At 38.0% G+C, this 26,181-nt stretch overlaps 1 protein-coding gene across 10 annotated transcripts in view; it reads left to right on the plus strand.

Moving 5' to 3' along the window:
• Phf20l1 (PHD finger protein 20 like 1) overlaps positions 1–25,874 on the plus strand; it is a 68,422-nt gene extending 42,548 nt beyond the window's left edge. For 9 of the 10 annotated variants that reach the window (XM_076555988.1, XM_076555990.1, XM_076555991.1 and 6 more), the window contains 9 exons: positions 5,246–5,302; positions 6,459–6,566; positions 12,137–12,301; positions 14,735–14,916; positions 16,039–16,138; positions 17,392–17,587; positions 20,386–20,734; positions 21,905–22,067; positions 23,838–25,874. In XM_076555988.1, the coding sequence (XP_076412103.1) occupies positions 5,246–5,302; positions 6,459–6,566; positions 12,137–12,301; positions 14,735–14,916; positions 16,039–16,138; positions 17,392–17,587; positions 20,386–20,734; positions 21,905–22,067; positions 23,838–23,980 (1,463 nt within the window). In that variant the 3' untranslated portion in view covers positions 23,981–25,874. The remainder of the gene's footprint in view (positions 1–5,245; positions 5,303–6,458; positions 6,567–12,136; positions 12,302–14,734; positions 14,917–16,038; positions 16,139–17,391; positions 17,588–20,385; positions 20,735–21,904; positions 22,068–23,837) is intronic. The other variant, XM_076555998.1, reaches the window with a different exon arrangement.
• Positions 25,875–26,181: the final 307 nt, after the last annotated feature.

A 26,181-nucleotide genomic window follows, 5' to 3' on the forward strand; every position in this document is an offset into this window, starting at 1 on the left:
TGTTACTTAACTGTTCTACACTATTTTGAAGTTAGTTTCGACTTCCATTTGTTCCCTGTGTTGATGTACATCTAGAGTCAAAGGGGCAGGTTTTTCTTTCTTTTCTTCTTCATATATGAATATAAATGAGTATATGTGTACATGCATTTGGTGGGTAGTTATCATAATTATAAAAATAAGTTCTGTTTCTATTTTAAAATTCTCTAGAAAGCATTATTTACAAGAACTGTGTTATCAGCTTTTTAAACTTGAAACTCCTAGGGAGCTTAGACTGGTGAGAATAGCAGTTAACTGGGAAGTAGGTTAGCAATCTTAGGACTCTTACCAGGTTAAACTTTGCTTTTAATTGTCTTTCCAGTAGAGATTATGAGCTTGCACTAATTGATCTACATTCTTCCACTGGGATGGATGCCAACATGACTGATTCTCAGGTTCGGAATACTGTTGCTACCCACTTTAGCAATAAGTAAAAATTAAAAAAAAAGAAAAGAAAAGAAATGGTACCTTTCTAAAAGTTAAAAGAAACAAAACAAAGCAACAACAACAACAAAAAAAAAAACCCTGACCCTTTATTTTTGTGTTATCTGTATTACAGTGATTTTCTAATAGCCAATGAATCAGAGAAAGAGACATGACTTCAGAAATCTCACTCCTCTTATTCTCTGGGAAGCAAAGTAGATCAAGTTTCTTCAGAAGGATCCTATTCAAAAGAAACCTTTCCTGATCTGGGCCTGAGGGTGTCTGTGTCCTGTGTAAACCCTACCTTTAAGGTAAAGGGCACAGTGCTGAGGTATAGAAGCTGTGCTCAGGACACTCCTCATCTAGAGGGAAGTGAAGCTAGTAACTGAAATACACATATCAATAAGAACTACTTATTGCAAGATATAGAGTCCTTAAGAGTTATAAAGTGGGGCATTGAGAGATGGCTCAATGGGTAGAGGTGTTTCCTGAGCCTGAGATCCCGAGTTTCCGTCCCCTGATCCATGAGGTGGAAGGAGAAAACTGACTCCATCCAGTAAGTTGTCCTTTGACCTCCACAAGTGTACCATGGCATGCATGTATACCCCCGCACACAAAATAAATAAATAGTTTAAATAAAAATTTAAAGTTTAAAAAAGAGGCACAAGATATGTGTGTACAAGGGAAGAAAATGGAAACTATGCTCCTAGAAGCCCTCAAAGAAGGAGGTATGCTATTACTAAGATGGCAGGAACCATCTGCATGCCCTCTGTTCTTACTTTCTTTCAGCAAAATTCAAATAATTTACTTCCTTAACACTCAAGTTCTTTTATTTTTATAATAGGAATTTTATAGTAGGTAATGTCTGTGGCAACTTCCAGCTCTAAAGTTTTGAGTATTTACTATATCATTCATCATTCATTTCATGAAGTCATTTGAAAGAAACATCATGATATGATAGTTTTAGCTTTCACTTACAATTTTCAAATAGTTTTAGAAATGGTAACTATTCTTAAGTAGCCTCCAATAAAACAAAATTGGAATTAGTATATTATATGAATATAATTCTAAACATTTTTAGTTCTGTGTTGAGAGGCACATTGTAATATACATTTGTTGTATTTTTTGAGCAAATCAGTATGAAAATATCAAGGAATATTTGTTTTATTGCAGAGTATTTTAGTTAATGTGGATGCAGATATTGGATTGATAAGCATATGAGCACTATATCTTTATACTATCAGAGTGTACATTAACAGGCCATTCAACTTTTGGCAAATTTAGTTTAGCTTAAATGAAATTCAATGTGATTTCTTGAATTCATTTTTAAATGAAATGTAGGCATAATAAACAAGTAAATACGTTGATTGTCACAGTTAAGTAAGGAGAGACCTCTGATGAATCTTTGGTAATGAGTCCAGGTATTACATTGTCTGGTTAATATAGCATGTGTTATCACCAAGAAGGCCATAGATGGATCTGAGGCTACTCTAAGTGAGGATGGCAGTAGGTCTACATGCTCTAATGTAGCTGGAAGTTTCTCTGGTCCTGCCTGGCCCCAAAGTAGGGACCATCTCTCCCACCTGCATCCCGCAGCCACTTGATCTTAAGTAAACATACAGAGTCTTATATTACTTACAAGCTGTATGGCCTATGGGTCAGGCTTCTTGCTAACTGGCTCTTATAACTTAACTCAACCCATTTATATTAATTTATATGTTGCCACATGGCCGTGGCATTACCAGTCTTTGTTCATCGTTTTGTTCCTTGGGCGGCAGGCTGACATCTCTCCCAACTCTGCCCTTCTTTGTCTCATCTTCAGTTGGAATGTACCACCTAAACTCATCCTGCCCTGCCATAGGCCAATGCAGCTTTATTTACCAATCAATCAGAGCAACACATATTCACAGTGTACAGAAAGATGTCCCACAGCACTCTGACTATGGCCACCTTTTAGATGGTGTTCATTTCTATCCCAATATTTGATGTTGACTCTACATTTACTGTTTAACAGCCATTTAGAGTTATTTCTGAATTTACTTTCCAGAACTGTTCAAAACAAAGCTGAAACTATGTTTTCTGTTATCTGCTTCACACACCCCTAAACACACACACACACACACACACACACACACACACACACACACACACACACACACACACACACACAGTGTTCATGGCTTTCCATAGTCCCTGGGATTGTGTCTTGTTGCACTCTGGAGGCTGGAAAATTTACTCAGCACTCCTCACACTGCAGTTGTTGGTAGGGGAGTGATCAGGGTTCTCCTTTTCTTACTGGAGTCAGGAAAGCCCTTGGCTTTTGTTCTTGGATTATAGTGGCTCTGTGAATTTATTTGAAGAAAATGTCCTCTTGAGAAAATTTGAAGATCATTGTCCCTTATACTTATAACCTAATATTTAACTTTGTAAATTGTAGCACATGGTATAATAATAACAATCATAACTGACAAAAACCAATTATATTTTATTGAATTCTAGAAGTCTGTCTTGTTTTTCTATTTGTATATACATACTTCTAAAACTTTTGCCAGTGTTGCAGATCTTTGTGTTCATTTTAATGTCCTTTCTCGTATTAAATGGTGGCAGCTCTGTGTCAAGTCACCAGTTTTGTTTTTGAAAGTTGACATCTGTGAAGTCTTAGGAGGAAGGCAGCACACTCTGGAGCTTGCTTTCCTAGAGCCAGTCGGAATGGCTGTGTGTTCTTCTGTGCCATCCCCTGACTGCAGGCCTGCTGCCATTATTAGAATCTGTGCTTCACCCAGCTGAACTCCCTGAACATAGACAAGTTGATGGTCTATTGACAGCTCTCTCTCACCTAAGCAATCCTAAATTCTGGACATCTTTCATCTGGAGATCCAGCACTCCAGATTAGGAATGTAGGAGACAGAATCATTGTTAACTTCTCTTCTGTATGCTATGCTTCCAGTAAGGCCTAAGCAGCACTTTTCCCTCTGTTGATTTGTAAATGCTTTCTTAGTTTTAAGGAAACCACATTACATTTGCAATTCCCTTAGTCCAGTAGTCAGAAGAAGGAAGTAACAAAAGTATTTAATTGCCTTGATAAATGGGGTAATATTACTGTGTTTAATTTTGCTGTGAGGTCTCTTTCATTCTTTCTGTCACAATCAATGTGATTATCAATATTCTTACTAGTCTGAAACTTTCTAGAGCCTTGTTGCCACTTAAATTGAGTGATATTTTAATAGTTTTATGTTTAAACTATATAAAATATTTTAATAAAATATAAAATATTTGACATGATTGGTATAAATTGATCTTTAAAAATCAAAAAAGAAATCTAATAAGTGGAATGTAATAAAAATGTATTTTATATACGCCAGTATTTTTCTTAGATTAACCCAAGCCATGAATAAGGCATTGAGAAATGTTAAGCTAAAAAATAAATAAATAAATAAATAATTTTTAAAAAGAGAAAGAAAAAAAAGGGGTTGGGGATTTAGCTCATTGGTAGAGTGCTTTAAGGCCCTGGGTTCGGTCCTCAGCTCCAGGGGAAAAAAAGAGAGAGAGAAATGTTAAGCTGAGTTATAAATTCATTAAGGGAAGGAATATGTTGTTTTAGTTACAGTTAGTGGGGTACAATATTTTCAGTTCTAGTTTGGACTACTAGGTAATAACATGTCATTAACATGGTATATTTTTATGTGTATGTGTACCTTTGCATTTCACATTTGTGTAGTCCAAAAATGATTAGCAAAATAGTTCTGTTTGGTTTCTTTCATTAACTAGCAATAAGGATTCATGTGATGATATACAAGTGATGAAATTCACATGTATTCACTTGATTTTATGGAACAAGAGGTCAAATATCAGCTTATATGTTATCAAAATAACAATTATAAGTTAGTGAAAGCCAATATACTTTACTATGAATTTGAATATTTCATTTGGATATTCTAAATAGTATCTGTGTCCAGGTCGTCACAGAAACAGCAGTGATAGATGGACCAGCCATTCAAAAGACTGTCAATACCTTCTGGGTTGCCTAAGTTTGTGGTGCTGTATCAGCCTTCAGTGATGGCCAAGGGCCTTTTCAAAACATCTCTTTATAGTTAGAGCCCTATTTATGCTATGTCTGAAATAGTGTAGCCACAAATTACACACCCCAAAAGAAAAAGTAAAACAACATGCTTACCAGACACTGACCTAAGCATTTCACATACTCTGTTTCATACAATCTTGTAAGAACATGAGATAGCTGTTTGAAACCTGGGACTTATACAGGGACTCTTGGCTCAATCTGGGAGGAGGGGACTGGACCTGTCTGGATTGAGTCTATCAGGTCGATCTCAGTCCTCAGGGGTGGCCTTGAGATCTGGAGGTGGTGGGAATGGGGGGTGGGCTGGGGGGGAGGGGAGGGGGGCAAGAAGGGGGAGAACAAGGGAATCTGTGGCTGTTATGTAGAACTGAATAGTATTGTAAAATAAAATAAATAAAATTTTAAAAAAGAACATTGGTAGGTACTCTTACTCATATTGGCAATAAGAAAACAAGTATAGAGGCATTAAACCACACATTCAAGTCATACAAGTAATGACGCCAGGAATTCAACCCAGGTGGTATGAAGGAACACAAATATTCTTTTAATAAGTTTTGGTTACCAGTTCTGGTAATAAAATTGTGCAGACTTTCTGGAAGTAGGGGAGGATTCCTATTCAGAGTTTTTGTAAGCAATAGTGATTTTAAAAAACTGTGACATGTTTTTGTCTTTCTGACTAAACTTACATCTTGTCCCCCTAACCCACAGGAATATCGAAAACAGAAAAAAAAGTGAAATTGGAAGAAAAAAGCTCCACTGCATTTGGTATGGACAGAAAGTAATCTTTAAGCAAAAGACTAGAAAGCTTGACAGAGGACAGCATCTATCTCTGCTCCTCCCTGCTAGGGCTCCTTACGGTGCTGAGACCATCTGCTTCTGTGCTTAACCTAGTCAGTGTCAGAGGCACCTGCTCTCCAGGGCATAGTCATCCTTCTCTGTGTTCTAGGGGGTGGGGGGTTCTCTGAGTACTTGCTTCTGAATGTCTCTGCTTAAAATTACGAGTAGCTGTTTAAAAATAAACCTCCGTCTAATACTGAGACTTAGAGTAATGAGTAATATGTTAAAATTGTCATTGTTTTCATACATTCTTCTTCAATATGCCTTATTAAAAGGTTACTGACTTTGCCACTGTCTTTTCTACCTTATTTTGAGTAATGACCAAAAGTCAGGAAATGATGAGTGACAATATGAAGTATTATTTAGGTTAGCTCACTGGAGTCACTGAAAATTGGCTTAAAATAGTTGGAAAATTGTGGGCTAGCCCATTCTGAACTGGAAAAGTAGCTTCTAGAATATCTGTTCAGTTTTAATTTGAGATGCTTAATATACTGGAAAAACATGTATTTATCTTTTTTAAAATAGATATTAAAGAAATAGTGCTTCTTGGATATTTAGAATAATCAATAGAATGATATAATTTTTCTTTCTTGTTCTTTCCATTCATGTATACACAGGGGAGATATTTAAATACAGAAGGAGATATGTATAGATTAATTTGATTAACTTTGTTTTTCTGAAGAAAAGCCATCTTTTTAAACTTTCAAAAACTTTATTAAATTATATATAGAACTGCTGGTTCTCCATAGTGAGGTCTTTTTTTAAATTATGAAATTTAACTTCTTGGCACATAGTAGGAATTTTAGTCTATTACGCATTTAAAGATTTTAACTACTGTCTGTGTTAACTTTAAGGTGTCAGGAGTTGGGATTTTTCAACACTGCTAATGAAGATCCCCTCTTATAGTCCAATAAGCTAAGCAAGAGTTCCAGACTCATGACACGAACAGTTTAATTGAATCCGTCCACTCTGGGCAGGTGATGGAATCACTGATGAAAACATAAATGCTGCTTTGAGGGTAACCACAAAGGAGCAACTAAGGGTCACTCATGATTATTGAAGGATTGGCTTTCATTTATTTTAGGTAAAAGGAAAGAAAAGGATAAGGAGAAAAAAGAGAAGAGAGACAAAGATCACTACAAACCCAAGCAGAAGAAAAAGAAGAAAAAGAAAAAGAAATCTAAACAGCATGGTGAGTGTGCCGAGATCTGTTTTACAGCATTTTGAGATTATTCAACTCTCCATTTTTCCTGCCAAAGTAGAGGTATGACTAGATTACCCGCCATGTTCTTAAGAACTGAGGCATTTCTCGTAACTTTCCTTTGTCTTATCATTCCAAAATCACACAACTCTCCTATAAACTCTTCCCAACTAACTGGAGGCTTTTATTTCCAACAATATGGTGGAGTAAGTACTAGAACCACAAACGCTTTAACATGATAAAGAAGACTTATATCCCACACTGTATATGTATGTATGTGTATATGTGTACATGGTCTCTTTTTCTTCTCTTTCTATAGTCTGTGTGTGTGTGTGTGTACAGTCACATATATGTGTACACTTGCCCATCCATGCATGTTTGGAGGCCAGAGGTCAACATGATATCTTCTTCTATAGTTCTCTCTTATTTTTTACGACAGGGTCCTTCACTGAACCTGAAACCAAAGCTTGCCATTTCACCTAAACTATCTGTCCAGGTACCCTCTGGGATCTGCCTATCTCTGCTCTCCCAGTTCTGGGGTTGCAGACATACTCTACGACACCTGGACTTTATGGCTGCTAGAGCTTGGAACTCAGATCTTCATGTTTGATCAGCAAGCTCTATACCCACTGTGAATTCTACACAAAGTGAAGGAGTAATTCTAAACCCACAATTGTAATTTCCTTTAAATTCACTTTGCAGAATGAGAGAAAAAGATACTTTAGAAGAACCAACAGAATTTGGCACTGGCAGAATAAAGGAAAGCCTAGAAGATGCACTTAAGAGCATAAGGAAAATGATGACAGAAGGAAGATGTGAAATGCAGAAGACACTGTAAATGTGTGATCAGTCTAAACATTGATCTTACAAAGCAGTTTGTAGAGATAAGAAACAAAATAATAGAAACTAAAATATATAATACTAGCTTTCATATTGGGAGATAGATACTTACAGTTCCTTGCTTTGACTCCCTTGTATGATTGCTTATAGGTTCTAAGAAGTTCAGTTTGCATGTTCAGACTTCTAAGCCAGGAATGGTGGCTCACAGAATTCAGAAGGCTTGAGGCAGGAGGATTTACACAAGTTTGGGGTCAGTCTAGGCTATACAGTAAGTTTTAGAATGTGGGCTGTGATGTAAGACCTTGCCTCTAAAAAAAATAAATAAATGAAATAAAAATATTTCTAATATAAACACCAAAAATTTGGAAGGATAAGGTATAATCTCCTAAATAGGAGGGGAAAGAATATAGTAAATAAACTATCTACATACAAAGACAATTTTACTGAGAATTTGAAAAGAAACTATAAATAATGATACAAACTAATAATATATTTATTGATGACACCTTATTGATGACAGGACTGAGTCAGTATACATTGTTCCTTACAAGTATGAGGACCTAAGTTTGTTCCCAGAGCAGGATTTGTTTTGATAGTCATTAAACCTTCAATAAAACTAATTTAACACATAAATTTAGGCAGACGGTGTCATAGTAGGTAATAAAAGGCAGATTTTTCAGATTCCAGCTCTCTCTGCAAATCCAAGTTTTCTACAGAATGACATTTTCACATTCTCTAACTCTAAAACTGCCAGAGTAAATTTGAAGATTCAGATTCCAAGTGGCATTGGCAAGCTTAAAACTACTTCCCAGGGAATCTTGAGCATCCTAGGCACCCCTTGTCCCCCTTGTTCCTTACCCACCCCTATGCTGTCCTGGTCCCTTCAGGTATAACACTGTAGGATACAAACCTGAGATGACCCCAGCTTAGGGAAAAAATGGAGCCATGTAAATGGATAACTAATGAGGGCACCTGAGTAAGTGTCAGCTTGCTAATGCAACTGCTGGATAAGTGAACTGGCCCCTGTGCTCAGGGCAGCGACAACAACTGTGTGCGTCAGATTCTATGTCAGTGCACTGGTGGCCCCTACCGTTCAGTAACAGACAGAAAAACTGGGGGAGTGGAGAAAGGAGACAACGAGGGAGGGCCAGGTCGGGGATGGAGGATTTGTGAGCTGGAGGAAGTGGCACCTGGAGGGAGGGAAGATGGTCAAGATTAGCAGAGGACAGTCTACCCTTGGATTGGGGATCAATTCAGTAACCGTTTATTAAGAGCCAATTTTAAAATTGCACCTTAAATTAGTACATGGATCTATCTCCTGAAATAAATGCATGGCCATATCTCTCATATTTCTTTACACTTATTTGTATGTATGCGTGTTAAAACCTGTGTGGAGGTCAGAGGACGATGTGCAGGATTTGGTTCCCTCTTTCAACCTTGTAGGTTCCATGAATCAAACTCAGGTCATCAGGTTTGGCAGCAAGCATATTTATTTACTCACTGAGTCATCTCTCTGGCCCATATGTTCATATATTTTAACAAAAAAAAATGTTTTTCTCCTTTTGTTTACTTTTTAAGTCAAGGTGTAAGTGGCCTTAGTTCACAGAGCAATGGCAAATGCTGATGATGTCTTGCTATTTATAAGTGGGAGTTGTTAAGTTTGGTCATCATCAACATATTCAACATTAATTATAAAGGGAAGTTATTCTGAGTTGTTTGCATTCATCGTAGAAGTGATGCTTTCACAGATAATTAATTAGAATGGTCTTTAAACAGGAAGTAAGAGATTTCAAATGGCTGAAATTTTAAAGACACTTAGTGTTGAACAGTTCACATTATTGCTGTATAAGACTTATTCTAAACTGTTTGAGTCTAACATTAGCACAGTGGGAGATTTTAATTCTTTTATTTACCATTCAATGGTGTTTTGCATGTCCTTTTTTGTGTATCGAACAGTATCTGAGGACTTTATTTACATGAATTTATTTTTATCATGTTACTCCTTTGAAGTGCAGCCTGATAGCTGCATTTTATAGCTAATGTAGCAACGATTTGTTAGATTCATAAAGCTACCAGGTAGTGAAAATCAGATTCAAGCCTGCACTGTCTGCTTCAGTCTTAGTTTTTAACTTTAACCATGAAGCTAGGTTGTTTATTTTGCTTCCTTTACTCTAAAGATTGCTTCAGCCTGTATTCTTGCCTTGAGCAAGTTTCCACTTGTCTCTATTGGTATACTGAAATATCCTGTCTTTACCTGTTTGTATAGATGGTACTAGGAAAGTAGTCATTTATTTAAGTAGCTCTTTATAATCATCTCATGCAATAGTGGGTTAGCATAGGCTTTTATTACCAGAACTGCTTTTAAGATATAAAACTGGCATTGTGTCTACCATATGCATGGTAAGTTGCCATTTGAGGATTTATGAATGACATTTTACTAGTTTTTAGCTTTGTTCCTTCGTGGTGGTCTCTTCCATGTGTTTGTTACTGTGAGACTAAAGGCCTTGGAGATCAAAAGAAAGTAGAGCTAGAGATGCCAAAACTCCAAAAATACAGTGGAAGGATTTTCCTTTGGTGAGCTTACACATAAGAATTGATGTATCTAGTGTAAGTGATAGGACACACACACATAAATGTCTGCCTGGAAGGCATGATAGTTCTGTAAGAGTGTTAGGAAATCTGCCCCAAAGCTGGAGGGATCAAAGAAAAACAGTAATGGTATTCTCACTTAACCCTTGGAGCAGAGCAGACTTTCTTCCTACTAGCCAGAGGGGATTGAAGTGGGAATGTGGGGGTTGTAGAATGCAAAGCCATTGTATTTATTTGCTGATATAGTGTAGACCAAGTAAGTGTCAGCTGTGTTTGCTTTTCAGCATCAAGTTGCGATTTCTTTCTCTCTTATATTATGGTCTCTACTTCATTTCCTTTTGCTCAGAGAACAGTCATTATAGGTTATAGGTTTCATTTCCTGGGCATAACATTTACAGCTGAGTAACCTTTGACAGATCATTTGTATTTCCTATGTCTCAGTCTCTTCTCCTCTGAAATGGTTACTGTACTTTCTACTTCACCTGAGTAGCTTCAGGATTAACTGAGGTTATTGCTGTGCAGTGGTAGACATGGTATTTAGTACAATAATCACTGTTTCCATGCTTGCCCAGATGATAATGTGAGGTTATGCAGATGGCTCAGTTGCTGTGAAGCCATGTTATGTAAAGACCGCTCCATCTTTTGGCAGCAGCAGGATGGCTTGGCAGTGTTCCCACTTCCTATATACCAGGATGGTAGACAGAAACCTGGGTTCTACCAGACATTCCAGTTTCCACACACTTTAAATTCTAGTCCTTTTACAGGTTATTGATTAAGAGTGAGGTTCCTGGAATCAGTCTATCAGAACTTCTGAGTGTGAATGTTGCCTTTGCCAGTGACAGTGGACTGTTTTGAACAGTGTACTTAATGTGTTCTGCCTTGATCCTTTGCTTCATAAAATAGCGTTAGCAGCCAAACCCCATTCACTGGAGTATTAAGAATTAGTACAGCGAACAACTTAAACTCTCATCTTGACAGAGAGTCTTCTTCTTCTTCTTTTTTTTTTGGTGTCAGGTTAGTTGTACTCTAGTTTGTATGGTGATCATTGTGTAAACTCTCCTAGACAGTGGTTTACAAACCATCTCCAATTTTTGGAGGTCATAAATTGAAAATAGTTCTCTAATCCCAAGCCATGATTCCTTTTTGGAGTCTCTAGCAAATAATCCATAAATAGTCGATACTTCTTGCTTTTCTGGCTTCCAGAGGTTGCTGTGTCTTGACTTTAGTCTTCTCATCTCCTCTTCAGAGGAGCATCAGCCAGTCAAGTCTTACCTGGATTGATTCTTTTGCCTTTTTCATTTTGAAATGGGCCCGTAGGATTTCACTGGGCCCCCAGAGATAGCCTGTTCCCTGCTTTGCAGACAGCACATTAGTTTGATTCTATCTGCACCTTGAATTCTCCTTTGCCATGATACTTAAGTGTTTACAGGTTCCAGGGATTAGGGCATGAGCATACATGGAGGACTGAACTACCAGTACTGTCATGACTGGGCTCCTATGAACTTACCTTTCCACCTATTTATTATCAGACCTGCCCTAGTCATGCTCAGTTGAGGAAAGACACAGGAGGTGAAAACCTGCTCTCTGCCAACATGTATGCACTTCCCTGAACATGTCCATCTTTTCCTCTGTCCCTGCTAAAGTGAAAGGAATGTCTCTTCTTGCTTGTGTCTGTCTGACTTACCCAGGCTGAGAACAGCAGATCTTTGACATACCAGTTCATTTCCTTCTGAGGTTTGTCTTATGTGTGCTTGTGTAAGATTGATTAAATTATCACTACAGTTACACCAGACAACTGGGAGAACCTCTTACCTAACTGAAAGGAATAGGCTAATTCCTTCTTACCTTTCTTGCTACAGATAGAGCTATGAATATAATGGAGGGAAATGTAGAAATGACCATTTATCATTTCTCCACTGTAAGAGTTTACTGATGCCAGGTAGATTCTGGCAGTCCCAACTGTCTACACTATATGAAATTACTGATTTCGCTCTTACTTGCCAAAATATTTATCAGCTGCCTAATGATCTAGCTGGTCAAAGATGACAGAGAAAGTGGTTGTGTGCTTGTTTTGCGTGACTCTTGGTTGCTTGAAACTTTACTAATGTGTCTTTCTGTTTCTTATGTTGCAGACTATTCAGACTATGAAGACAGTTCCCTAGACTTTTTGGAAAGGTGCTCTTCTCCACTAACTCGATCTTCTGGGAGTTCTCTAGCTGCACGAAGCACATTCACGGAGAAAACTACAGCCTATCAGTACCCGAGGGCAATTCTGTCCGTTGATCTTAGTGGTGAAAGTATGTGTGACTGTGTAGTGGTTAAAATAAGACCTGAGATTCCTCAATATGAAACTGAAAATAAGTATACTTCTTGGGCTGCTGTTCAAGGAAGCCTTACAATTGACAGTAATTACATAAACTAATAGGAAGATCCCAACATTAGACTTAAATACATGTTTTTCACTACCTACTAATAACGGTTTATTATTACCCACATATTATAAGTCAATAGGCAAACACTTGTTTACCCACAGTGATTATGTGGGTCCACTTGTGTTATAGTTAAAACTCAGTGAAAATCTATCTTAAAGATAGTCCCTTTTCTACCAAGTCTGTGCCATAGTCTTCAAATTATTATTCAAATTCCTGTCATGTACACATCTATAGCCAAAGAGCTGGACCTGTATTAACAGTGATTTAAGCAAAATCAAGAATTGGGCATCCTTACATCAATGCAGACAAGAGGTCTACTGAAAGGAACCCTGGGTGCAGCCTGTCAGGTTCTCTGCAAGTCTAGCCCTGCCAGTAGTGGTTGATGAGCATTGTTTCTTCTTTCCAATACTATACACCAGAGGAGGAAAAGCTTCCCTGCCTTAGACTCTGCTATCAATGGCTTGAGAAGAGAATTTCACCATGGTGGGGACCAGAGTCAGGAAATGCAGGAAATGGCCTGTTAGCTGCCTACTCCTTTCCAGGCCTAACTCATCTTCCCTTACTGTTAAAAATAGGTAACTTGTGACTTTCAAGATCTTAATTTCCAAAAGTTTGAGGTAGGAGAGGGGATTAAGAAAAAGTCCCTCTCTTCCCGCTATTCTCTTTACCAGCAGGCACAGTTTCTTTTTTTCATTTGGTCCAGTGTTTTTTTAACTGGACCAAATGTGCACATCATAATCCTTACCTTTAAAATGTTACAGTCTTGAGTCCAACCACAGAGCGCAGAAGTATTTGATATTAATGGTAGGATCCTGTCAAAATAGAACAGTAGCTTGGTGACTCTGGGAAGCTTATAATGTCACCCATCCGATGAGCCATCAGGATCTGCAGGTGGGCTTTTTTTTTAAGGGTACTGTAGGCAAGGGATGGATCTCGAGTGATAAAACTTGAGAGAGTAGAGACTCACAGGCCTACACCCTATTGTTGTTTGTCTGACCTACCCTGCTTGGAGAGAGAGGCAGAGGTTCTCAAATATCAGCGTACGTATGACACAGCCACCCAGAGAACTTGGTAAACACATTCTTAGAGCCATGCCTTCCATTTCTATGGACAGATTTCCAGGTAATGCCAGCATTGCTGATCTCAAAGCTGTCCTTTAAGAACCTTGTCCTAGGACATAGCAATGATAGCTGAGGGGTAGCAGTTCTTATAAAGGGAGCAGGTCTTATAAAGCTGCTCAGAATCATTATCCTATGATTTCTTCTGTAATAGTGTAAGAAGAACATTGATTTGTAGACCTTATGTAACTTGCAACACAGTGATCCAGTTGCTCCTCCCCCAAGTTAAGCCAAATATATGCTTAATACTGTGAGTCAGTTATTTAAACAAGATTCTCTGGTGGATTTATTAAGTATTTGTGCCAGTACCATGAAACATGATATTTGGACCATGTATGTTTATATTAATTGCATGCTACTTTCTTTTAGTAGTATAGTTTAAAATCTATTCTTATATTATGATTGCCATCCATTTAGTGCCTTACTTTGTAGCCCAGGATGATCTCAAACTCTTGATCATCCTGCCTTAGCCCCCAAATGCTGAAATGAAATGTGTGAGCCACCATGCCCTCCCTGCTAAGCAGTTGATAGTTAATTGCCTTTATCACTACCTGGCTGCACAATTGAACCACATTATATGTTGTATGTAAATGCTTGATATAATGCTTGCATATGTAGTGCAATGATAGTTGATTAAAAGATTATTAACTCTATAGTACAAATAATAAAATTCATTCTTTCACAACCAAAAAAGGACTAAGATTTGTGAACATTCAATCAAAAGTTTGCAGCCGGGTGGTGGTGGCACATGCCTTTAATCCCAGTACTCGGGAAGCAGACACAGGTAGATCTCTGTGAGTTTGGGACCAGCCTGGTCTACAGAGCGAGTCCCAGTACAGACTCCAAAGCTACACTGAGAGACCCTGCCTCAAAACAAACAAACAAAAAGTTTGCAAACTGTAGAGAAACTAATAGGTTTCTTTGTCAGTATCAGCCTTAGCCATAACCTCTGTTAGCAGGAAGAGTAGTGGCTACTCAGTATTACTTTCAGCAATGTGTGTATATATGAGATGGAAAGCACCAGAACTACAAAAACTTTGAAGATGATTGTTTTTTTGTCCAGAGGCAGGTACTCAGTTCACATGTTTTTGCTTTGCTAAAATGCTTATACTCATTTCCCATAGCTCCTTTTTTCTGGTAAGTGACATATAGAAATGGTATGCACTTTCATGTGTTCCAGACTTGTCGGATGTGGAATTTCTGGATGACTCTTCCACAGAGAGCCTACTTCTGAGTGGAGATGAGTACAACCAAGACTTTGATTCAACTAATTTTGAGGAGTCTCAGGATGAAGACGATGCTATTAATGAGATTGTGCGATGTATCTGTGAAATGGATGAGGAGAATGGCTTCATGATCCAGGTACTTGGTCAGCCTGTGCCCTGCAGTTCTGGATCATTTGGGTATTGAGTAGGTATACCAGAGCACTTTCCCTTTTTACTGGCCATCCTCATAAGTTAGTTGCTAATACATTGCCATGCTTTCAATCCCAGCAGTGCTAGTTAGGAAGTCTCTCCACCGAATGAAGTAGACACTTGGCTTGTGAGTATCACTGTCCACTTGTACGGTATCTGTTAGCAGATTGAGGCCTTCATGCTGAAATGTTTAAAGGCCCTTAAGGTAGGTCTTCCTCCACAGTGTAGGGTTGACTACAGCATGGCTTTTACTGACACTTAATAATCAGCAATATGTAGTTGGGGAGTGGGAATCAAAACTCAAGTGTCCAGGATTCCCAAAAGAGAAAAGAACTTTGTTGCAAGGGTTAACAACCTCTCCTTTTTTTTGGTTTTTTGAGAAAGGGTTTCTCTGTGTAGCTTTGGAGCCTTTCCTGGAACTCACTTCATAGCCCAGGCTGGCCTTGAACTCACAGAGATCCACCTGCCTCTGCCTCCCGAGTGCTGGGATTAAGGGTGTGCACCACCACCGCCTGGCACAACCTCTCCTTATAAGAAGGGTGTCTCTAAGATATCAGGAAGAAGCATGGTCCATATTTGTGTTGATATGTAGGAAAATTAGGAGGCATTGGCTACAGGAATGAAGGAAATAACCGCCTTCTTTGTCAATGGTGTTCTCAAATAAAGGTGCTGTGAAGTTAGAATTTTACCACGAGTATTACCTTAAGTGTCATTGTACAGACATTTTACAGATTTGCTTCAATAAGTGTTTTTAGGATTTGATTGCCTATGAATCAGTAGGAAACACAAGGGGTGATTTCTCTTAAGTAGTTTATTGAAGTGTATTTTAATAGATGTAATATAAAAGTTTTTTTTAAATAGTTGACTATTCAATGATAAAATTCATCTTGAGCATAACTTTTTCTTATGGCACATAGGTCTTGAACTGGTGGTGCCAGAAAGCAGGCCAGCTAGTTAAAAGGCAGCATTGTGTGTCTTGCCTTGCCTGTCCTGGTCTGAGGGTGCCATTCCTGTCCTGGTCTGAGGGTGTCATTTCAGCCAGCACTATGGGTCTCTTCTGTCTCTGCAGTGTGAAGAGTGCCTGTGCTGGCAGCACAGTGTGTGCATGGGGCTCCTGGAGGACAGCATTCCGGAGCAGTACATCTGCTACATCTGTCGGGACCCTCCGGGTGAGGCCCTCCGCCCCGTGTGGGTTGTGTGACGCGGACTCCAGAGTATGGCCACTGTGTAGAGCACCTGCACTTCTTGGTTAGCTAGACTCCTCTGCCATAACATGGGTTGAAGAGACTTTTTGCCTGTTACAGCATGACTATCATAGTAATCACCTGCACAAACACTTTTATGTAGACGTGTTGACATACTGATCACCTTACCAAAGGGAGATCATGGCTTTATCCTATAGCTAGCTTTTGACTACTCCAATATATTGATTTCTAGCTGGGCTTATTTATGCTGATTTGAGTGAACCAATGTTCATTTCCTGCTACCCATCTGATGAGTTTTAAAGAAGTTTTGGGTAGTGCTACATACCCAGTTTATTGTAGAACAAATGGGATTGGAGAGCCTTGTCTATATCTTTTATTTCCCTATGAAGCAGCTAGATGTGGGAAGTCACATGTTTGTGCCTAAAGAGGCACCACTAAGTAGCAGACTGAAATGTAACTCCTAATCCTTTGTACTTGCTTTGTTATGCCTTCCTCTGTGCCAAGTACCACATTCTACATGTAGAGAATAGTTTCAGCAACCATGGCAGAATATAGCTAGTTTTTAGGCAAGTGTCCTGTTCCCATGCCCACAAAAAGATAAACAGAAAAAAGTATAAGAATCAAGAGATGGATATGGAGATGGCTTCGTCAGTAAAGTGTTTTCATTCAAGTAGGAGGACCAGTCTTCTGATTTCTAGTATCCATGTAAAAAGCTGGGCATGCCTACAATTCCAGCAATCTAGAAATAGAGACAGAAGGTACCTCTGGGCTTTGTTGGCCAACCAGTCTAGCCAAATCAGTGAGCTCCATATTCCATGAAAGATCCTGTCTTAAAAACTGAATTGAAATACAGTAAAGAAGCATAACCTCTAGCCTCACACATGCAAATAACAAAGAAAGAATTATTCAGGTTAGTGAAAGAAAGACCTGTGGTTTCTGCCAACCATCTTAGAGGACAGCTGACTGGTTAATAAAAATTAAAAATAGAACATCAGGGTTCCCTTGGCAGGTGTCACCTGCCACTGACCATACCCTCAGTGGCATTCCTTCTCATGTACAGGCACACCAGAAGTGCTAAGCTATCTACTGCATGCTATCTACTGCAGTTTGGAGGCCACTTTTAGTGGTACAACCTGTATTGCTCACTGAGGAACATTAGGGGGAAGGATCTGAATAAGTAGGATCCTTTATTATTTTAATTTCAACTTCATCTGCAGGTCAGAGATGGAGTGCAAAATACCGTTATGATAAGGAATGGTTGAATAATGGAAGAATGTATGGGTTGTCTTTTTTAAAAGAAAATTATTCTCATCTCAATGCCAAAAAGATAGTTTCCACACATCATCTGCTTGCTGATGTCTATGGTGTGACTGAAGTACTACATGGGTTACAGCTAAAGATTGGAATACTAAAGTAAGTAAACTGAGTCACACATGGACTTACACAATTTTTAAAAATTATTTTTATTTTATGTGTATGAGTGTTTTGACTGCGTTTATGTATGTGTATGTTTATGTAGAAACAAGGAGAGGGTTGATCCCCAGGAACTAGTTATACACAGATCAGAGCCTCCATGTGGGTGCTAAGAACTGAACCCAAGTCCTCTGCAAGAGCAGCAAGTGTTTTTAACCAGTGAGCCATCTCTGCAGTCCCATTCTTACAAATCAGAATACAAATTTAAGACAAAGCCTAACATCAGTTAATCATAAATATAAAAACAAACTAAAAAAAAAACAAATTTAAGTAGGTTTTTTAAATTATTATTTTATGGGGGAGGTTTAGAAATACAACTGTGTTTCTTCACAGATTGTAAGATAGTTTATCAGGTAGTCTTTTGGAGGTTCAAAGTAGTACTTCAGAAGACAGAATATTTAAAAGAAGTCCACTTTTTAAAAGTAAGAAAAACTAATTAACTGTTTGGATGGCAAGCTCTGTCTACCTAGTTCACATCCTACTCTGTCAAGAAATTTTAGAGCCAACTGCAGCCAATGTGGTGAGTCTGTTCTCATTCTCTGATAATGGTGTGTGATGAATTCATTTGACTAGGGTGTTGTATTCTTCAGTCAGCTTAAGACTCAGAAAGGGGGAGAGAGGCAACAGATTCTGGATCACCTTTGCTGCTGTGCTCCATGATGTTTTAGCCTCAGGTGGTTCTGTCTTCAGGAAAACGCAGGTCCTTCTACATAAGGGATCTGGATATGTTTGAGGGCTTGTGCTCATTTCCTTCGAATGCCAGGTGAGAGTTATTTACAGAATAAAGGAAAGAGCCTTTTATTTGATGTACAGTGGATGGTCTGCTCATTCTTCCCAAGATTTACCACTTCTTCCTCCCTTTTGCATCCTGTCCTGTGAGTCGTGAGATTGCTGGCCTTTGACTTGCTCCTCTGCCTACTCTGTTGTCTTATCCAGGCAGCTTCATTTCACCTGAGAAGTTTCTGTACTCTTCCTTTCTATGGCCCCATTCTTCTTTTGGTTCATTCTTCACACTTTGTAACTGCATTCCCATTAATGAAGCAGAACATTAGCCTCTGTTATGCCGTAAATTTTTCCTGCTGCTTCTGACCAAAGGCCTTGAATAACAGGATTTTATTGGCATACCCTTCCTCTTCTTAGTATTCTGACCAACCATTCCAGCTATACTAAAGCATAATCCTAAATGAAGTATGATTTCTTAGACATAGAGGTCTTTTACAGCTAGTTTCCCTAGAAGATTCATTTCCATCATTGCCTGCTGGCTAGATTTGAACCTGCTCTTCTTGATACATTGCATGTATACTGAAACCATCATTCTTTTTAGGTAGGCCTTGGATCTTGAAGGCCTCCTGAATTAGGATTATAGGTGTGTCCCACCAGGCCCAGCTCTAGGCATAGGTTTTCAGAGGGTTATGTCACCTCTCCAAACTGTCAGGATTCATTCCACTAGACTGTGGAGCCAAAGAACTAGGTGTCTTCCTAGTATGCCTTCTACTGATTGAGAATTTTAAGTGCCTATTTTCTGGATATTACAAATCCTAGAAGTCTAAAAGATAAAAGATTATAAACTGAGAGATTATAAATGGGTATATAAATAGTAGAAGAAAATGAATTAGAGTCTCATTTAGAAATCATTAATTTTTAGCTATCACTGAGCCTTTAGGAGGAGTCATACTTTCATGCTTTGCACTTAATTCTGAGCAGAGCTGTGCTTTGCTTTAGCATTACTATAGACCACAGTCAGGGTATGAATAATGAACCTTCTTAGGAGACCAATTGTATAGTAGCTAAAATAAAAAATATTCTATTCTGCAGTTCCTTATCTAGAAATTGATCTGACTGCAGTATTCTAACTTGTATGCAATGATACACATTCATACACACCGCTGAGTGGAGAATTGATGGGATGGACTAGACTGACAATTAATGTCATTTATGTATTCAAGTCTATATAAAGAAAGTCTGTGTGTATTGGTGTAGCAAGATGCCCACTGTGTGTTGTTTAGGAAAAAGGAGATGACTGGCTACTTGTATAATTTTTTTAAAGTATGCTTTTCTTTAAAAAACACAAAATATAAAGATTTATTTGTTCCTATTTATGTGTTAGCACCCACATGTATGTATATACATCAAGTGTATGCTGGAAGAAGACACTGAGTCCCATGGAACTGAGTTATAGGTAGATGTGAGCCACCTGATGTGCTGTAGGAAACTAAAACATCCGGGTCCTCTGCAAGAACAGGAAGTGCTCTTAATTAGCTGCTGAGCTATCTCTCCAGCTCTTTGTTTTCTTCCTTTTCATAATTTTGTATGTATAGAAAAAGTCTGCAAGATTAGTACATTTATAATTGCTACAGTGGAATAGACTTGCTTTTTATGTGTTTAGTTGTAGTACTTTTCTCATGAATAGTGATGGCTTTTTTTTTTTGATTGGCTAGAGGTTATAAAATATGTTCACATAATGTTTGTGTATCATACAGTGACAGTGAAAAGTCTATAAAGACACGTGTATATCAAACAGGGACATTAGTCAATAGAGTTCAGTTAATTGTTGTTTTTCTGAATAGTGTTTAAAACTGAGAGGATTTGAATTTTTGATGAAATGCTAGAGGAATTAACTTAAGAACAACTTTGTCTTTGAACCTGACCTCTTTCTTACATGGTTATCAAATTTATTACAATTTTTAGGTTGTTGCCATTCTTATCCTAAAGTATTCTTTCTTCATTTATGTTCTAAGGAATAAACATCATCCTGACCTTCGTCTCTGGGCTTATTCTGGGAAGAGAAAAGACCAAGATCAGATAGTAGCTGGAACAGAGAAAAAACTGACACTTCAGGACATAGCTAACTCAGAGGGAAAGAAATACATACAGAACCACAAAGAACCTTCCCTGAAAATGGAAGAAACGTATATAACAAGTGAACACAGCTATCAAAAGCCACAAAGCTTTAGTCAGGACTGCCAGTCTCTCACAGACCCTGGAAGCTCGGATGATGATGCTAGCAGTTTTGAAGAAGATGGAGAACTCCACGTGGGAGATAAAAGCCATCTGTATTTAGCAAAAGAGCGTGGAGTATCAGAGAAGGTAATGGTTCCCATAGAACAAGAGGAGGAGCTGATACAATTAAACATACCTAGTCTTTGGGCTTTATTAATATGGAAATACCTGTTTAAAGATTGTTTTATCTTTTCTTCATCACAATACATTATCCATGTAAACACTGAGCTGTTATAATCCATTCAACTGCTACCATAAAGTTCCTCAGAACACTTAGATGTCTCCAGAAATTAATGAGCCACATTGTATATCAAAAGAAAAAATCAGTTTCTGTGGGACCATTTGTGTATATATGGCATCATAATTTTGTTCCTTTAATGTGTTTTGGACAAAGCGTGGCATTGTCCTTCCAAATCTGTAGCATATTTTTTTGCATATCAATCCCATTCTGCAGTAACTGTCTGTAAACATATCTCTTGTTTGTTGGGCTTAGCACTGGGATTGAAATGGGTCCTAATACTTTATTTCCACTAGCAAAGCCACTTTAAAACTAGTTCTTTATTATTCTGGCATTTAAAGTCATCACCAGAAGTTCACAGCTAAATCTGGAAAGTATATATTTCATGAAACTTATGGTAAATTATTTTGTCAAATTAATATCCTTCTATGAAACTAATTACCTTTGGCAATCTAAATCCAGATTTTATATGTGTATGTGTGTGTGTGTTTTAAACAGTTTGCATTCTGAGGTTTTTAAAAGATTCTTACCTTCCTTTAGCTCATCAGTATAACCACAATAGTAAAGGCCAATCTATTGTTAACTGAACTTTGAAACCAGTCTTTCATAGTTTGTTGATCTTTCCCATCCATTGCTTTGCCTCCACTCCATTTATGTCACCTGTTCAAATTGAGGAAGAAAATGGTCCTCGTTGCTAGTCATTTCAATTATGGAGTGGAATTAATGTTTTCATTTATTTAGCACATCTTACTGAAACCTTCTCCTGTGGGGCACACTGGAAAGCACTGAGGAGGAAAGATCTAGTGGCACCTTTAGTTTGGAAGAGCAGCAGATGGAATTTGATGGTGTGCAGGAACTTTCTCTGAAGACTTTCTCAGAGTCAGTTTGTTTTGTGCCTGCCTATGTAGGGTGATGGGTTTTACTCTATCTTTCCCATTTTGAAGTAGCATTTCATCCAGTTCTCTGTGTTTTGTTTTATTCTGTTCTGTTCTGTTTTTCTCACTGGTCCTTTGGAGAAGAATCCAGCTTCAGGGAACAAAGTGTTTGTTTATAATGAGAAAAGGGGCACAGAGGGCCCAGGAGACTCACATCTTCAGTGGCAGCTAAATCTCCTTACGCACATAGAAAACGTGCAGAATGAAGTCACCAGCAGGATGGACCTCATAGAAAAAGAAGTGGATGGTAATGTAGCCAAGAGCTCAGGTGTAACTACTATCTTGTGTGTAATGTTGTTATGAAGAAGCTGTTTGGAGCTAAGTTGTAGGATGCAAACTACAGATACACCACCTGCCTGCTGAGTTCTGTCTCTTCATTTACACTGTATTTAGTATATGCAGGGTATTGTAGGCTCAATACAGGATGGCAGAATTACCTTTGGTAGTGGTTTCTTATCCATTTTGTTTTATTCTTAACATGGATATTTATTAAATACTGCCCATATGCCTGGTTCAGTATGGGATATTTGGAGAGTGTTTGCTAGTTTCATTGAAGAATATTGTCTTTGAAGTCAGCATATTCATAAGCATATTCATTTCTACTTTGGCTAGTATCTGTTAAGTAGAATTAATTCCTACAAATTAAGCAAGTAAACCATAAGTTTGCATGCAAATTTTCAAATAATTTTCTCTCACATCTTTGTAAATTTTATTATCACATAGAAACTAAAAAGTAGCCAGAAAAAATACCCCCATTTTATATTTGAGAAACTAGAATAAATTGAATTCCAGGAATCTCAATCCCATGTTTCTTTTGGTTTGACTATTTTGTCCTGACCTCATAGAACATAACCTTCCTCTACCTTTTAACCCTCTCCCTGTAAATATTATATTGTGCTAATATAGACAGACTGTACTTCTGCCTTTCTGTCCTTTAAGCATGGAAGCGAATACCTGTCTCAGAAGCATCTTGCATTTGGTTTTAATTTCATTAGATAGAATTAGTTTGTCTAGTGCGGGTTTTTTGAAAAAATAAACCTGTAGCCTGACAATTCCATAATTTTAACAGATTTTTTTAAAGGAAACAATAAAAATTGAGCATGTAATAGATTGATCTATCTACCCAGTATTTTAGTCCACTTGCATATTTTTTTAAATGTTTCAATAAAGTAGTGATCCTGGAAAGGACACTGAGAAACTGCTACCTCTTTCCTTTGTTAATGAGAAGATGTGGCCTGGGGAAATGGCTCAATAGTAGAGCACTTACTTTTAGAAGTATGAGGACCTAAGTCCAGATCCCTAGAAGCCATGCAAATAAAAGCCAGGTGTGGTGGCATGCACTTGTAATCCTGGCAATGAAGAGATTGGTGGTGGATGCAAGTTAGTTGATTCTTGGGACTTGCTGGCCAGCTAGCCTCGCTACTGGGCAACATTCCTGGCCACTGAGACTTAGTCTCCAATAAAAGGTGGGTAGTGTCTGAGGAACAACATCCAATTTGTCTTCTGACTGTCACATGCACGCACAATCATGTTCCTGCACACAAGAACATGCACACAAAGGAAAAGATTAAGTAAAAATGATTTATATCTAAATTATTATTTGGGCAGGCTTGGCAACTGTTGTGCTCTGTTTCAGAAGAGAGTGAATGAGACATACTAATGAATGTGTATGTGTGCTAATGCATATTACATGTACCAGAGGGAAGACATCCTAAATGAAATATGTATGTGTGTGTATGTACATGTAGGGTGGCAGGGAATGGGTTGGGGTACGTAGCTCAGTGGTAGAACAGCTGCTCTGGATTCATTCCCCAGTATTTCGGGGAGGAAGTGTCTGAGATAACAGATGAAGATTACCCAGAATGGTTCGAGCTATTGCAAGTAGAATGATTAAGAGCATTGGCCTTCTGGAAAGAGGGAAGTGAACTGTTTGTTTCAGTCACCATTCCATCCTTCCAGTTGGTTATCTCCTGGCTGTTCTTCTCAATGCCAATTAACTTATTTTCCTCTCTTATAGTTCTGGAAAGCTGGCTTGATTTCACAGGGGAATTAGAGCCACCAGATCCCCTTGCAAGACTGCCCCAACTTAAACGCCACATCAAACAACTCTTACTTGACATGGGCAAAGTACAACAAATTGCAACTCTTTGCTCTGTATAACAACAGTAAACACTTGGTGACAAGAATGTGTCTTTCTTCAGTTGAAACATCTTTATTGCTAAGTGGAGAGTCAAAAAGCTTAGTAATGTTTGGTCACTTACTGATTTGTGACATCAGTAGTATGGCATCTTGGAAGGAAAATGAAGACAACTTTATCAAGGAAGCTGATACTGAAGATGAGTGAGTAAGCTGCAAAGGATGGCATCTCTACCAAGAATCAGTGTAGAATACAAGCTATACTAAAGGAATGGAATTGGCAGGATTCTTACAGTTGCTTTCCTGAAGCTCAAGATACCCGTAGAGAGAAATATGGTGTGTTTATATAGATTGTAGAAGAGATACCCCTGTTTATAAACCAGCATTTGGCCAAAACAACACTGTAAGGAAATTCAAGTTCTGGAGAGTTCTACACATTTGCTCTAAGAACTGCTTTCTCAGCAGTTGGATTCAGCTGCAAAGAAACTTAGGTTATTTAAACTTCTGTAGGATCATGAGCTATTTCTTGAGTGATGAATGTATTTAATCAGAAAACTGACAATGGAAGTCTCACTTTGGGGGAAACAATTGTGGAATTTTAACTTCATTATGAATGTATTTTAAGAAAACCACCAAATAATTGGAATTTATTGTGGGCATTGTGCTCTTTAAAAACAAAGTGGCTTACAGAAGGGCCCCATGTGCCAAATGTTGATACTGCTGGAAAGAGGATTTCAATATTGCAGGAGTCCTTCCATCCATCGTACGTAATGCCATTAACCCATACAATCCTGTACATCACATGCTATGTGCTCTGTGTAGGTGAGTGGCAGTATCCAGGCTTCAGCATACAGCTTTATCCTGGATACACTTGGTGTGTTTGCCTTTTGAAAAAAAAAAAAAACATAAAACATAAACCTCAGCTGGGATGAGGAGTGACAAAAATATCAAAATAATCTGTGGCTGTAGATTTTTTTTTTTTTAACTGCTAGTAGTGGAATACTGGAAAGCTTCATTTCTGAAGACAAATTTTATTTTAAAAGATAAATATGCATTCAAAAATTTTAGCTTTGATCATATATGGACAGATTTATGAAACCAAAGGCAACTAAGTTGCTTCCTCAGCTCTTGCTGGATTTTTGAGCCTAGGTCCTACTGTCTGCCAGTCCTGGTGCGAGTTGTGTGCACCCCCAGTGCTATGTGCGCAGGTATGCGTCAGTGAGTCTGCTTGTTTAAGTAGTCAACGTACATATGTACATAGTCAACACATATTTATATCACACATATCTAGTTTTATTACTATAGACTATACAAATTGGTGGTTAACATAAAATGTTACCTTTTAACAGACTGTTTTTAAAAACTAAAAATGTATGTACAGGTTTTGAAATTTTTTTAAAAAGAGGGAGAAAAGACTGTTAAGAGGAGGCTATTTGATGACATTACACTTGAATATTTTTTTGCCTCATTCTGTTTATCAGTTCTAGCAATCTGTTTAAACTCGTTTAGAACTGATAGACAGTGAACTTGAATTTATCTTTGATAAGAATTCATGCCACTGTACATTCAGATATTATTTAAATTTGCAAACACACTGTTCTATATGTAAGGTACTGTATGTAAAATTCTATTAAAACTATTCCACATATCCTAAAAATTTCAGCTTGCCTTTTTGCGGCCTTATGTTTTGATGTGAAGATTAAAAGAATGTGCAAAACATTGAGAAATATTTTTATTGCCTTTTGAGATTTTCCAACTGACAAATGTGCCAAAGATCACCATACATAAAGTATAGCCCTCTGTATTTACTTGTGATATCTAAACTTTGTCAAAGATCCTACTGATGAAAGCTTTAGCAGAAGTCATTGTGGGGTGATTGCTTAAATCTGCATATTAAAGTAAAAATTAGTGCCTATAACCCATGTGTGGAGTAACTTTACTAATGTCTGTGTTTCAAGATCGATACTATATTGTTGATTTGTGTTTCAAAATCGCTCTGAAAGTTTCCATCATGACTGAACCTTAGACATTGAAGTTAAATCTTCTTTTCAGAAATGGAGTCATTAATGTCTTTAGCCTGTGAATAGTGGTGTTGCCTTGATTCGTGTCATATATGCAGATGAGCTCTGCATTCATTTATACTCAGCTTCTCAGTTCTGGTGACCTTGGTTAAAGTAATGCACAGTGTTGTAGTACAGACTAAGTGTCCCTACCACAAAATTCTG

This window comes from Peromyscus maniculatus, chromosome 20 (genome assembly GCF_049852395.1).
Source record: "Peromyscus maniculatus bairdii isolate BWxNUB_F1_BW_parent chromosome 20, HU_Pman_BW_mat_3.1, whole genome shotgun sequence".
NCBI classification, from domain to species: domain Eukaryota; kingdom Metazoa; phylum Chordata; class Mammalia; order Rodentia; family Cricetidae; genus Peromyscus; species Peromyscus maniculatus.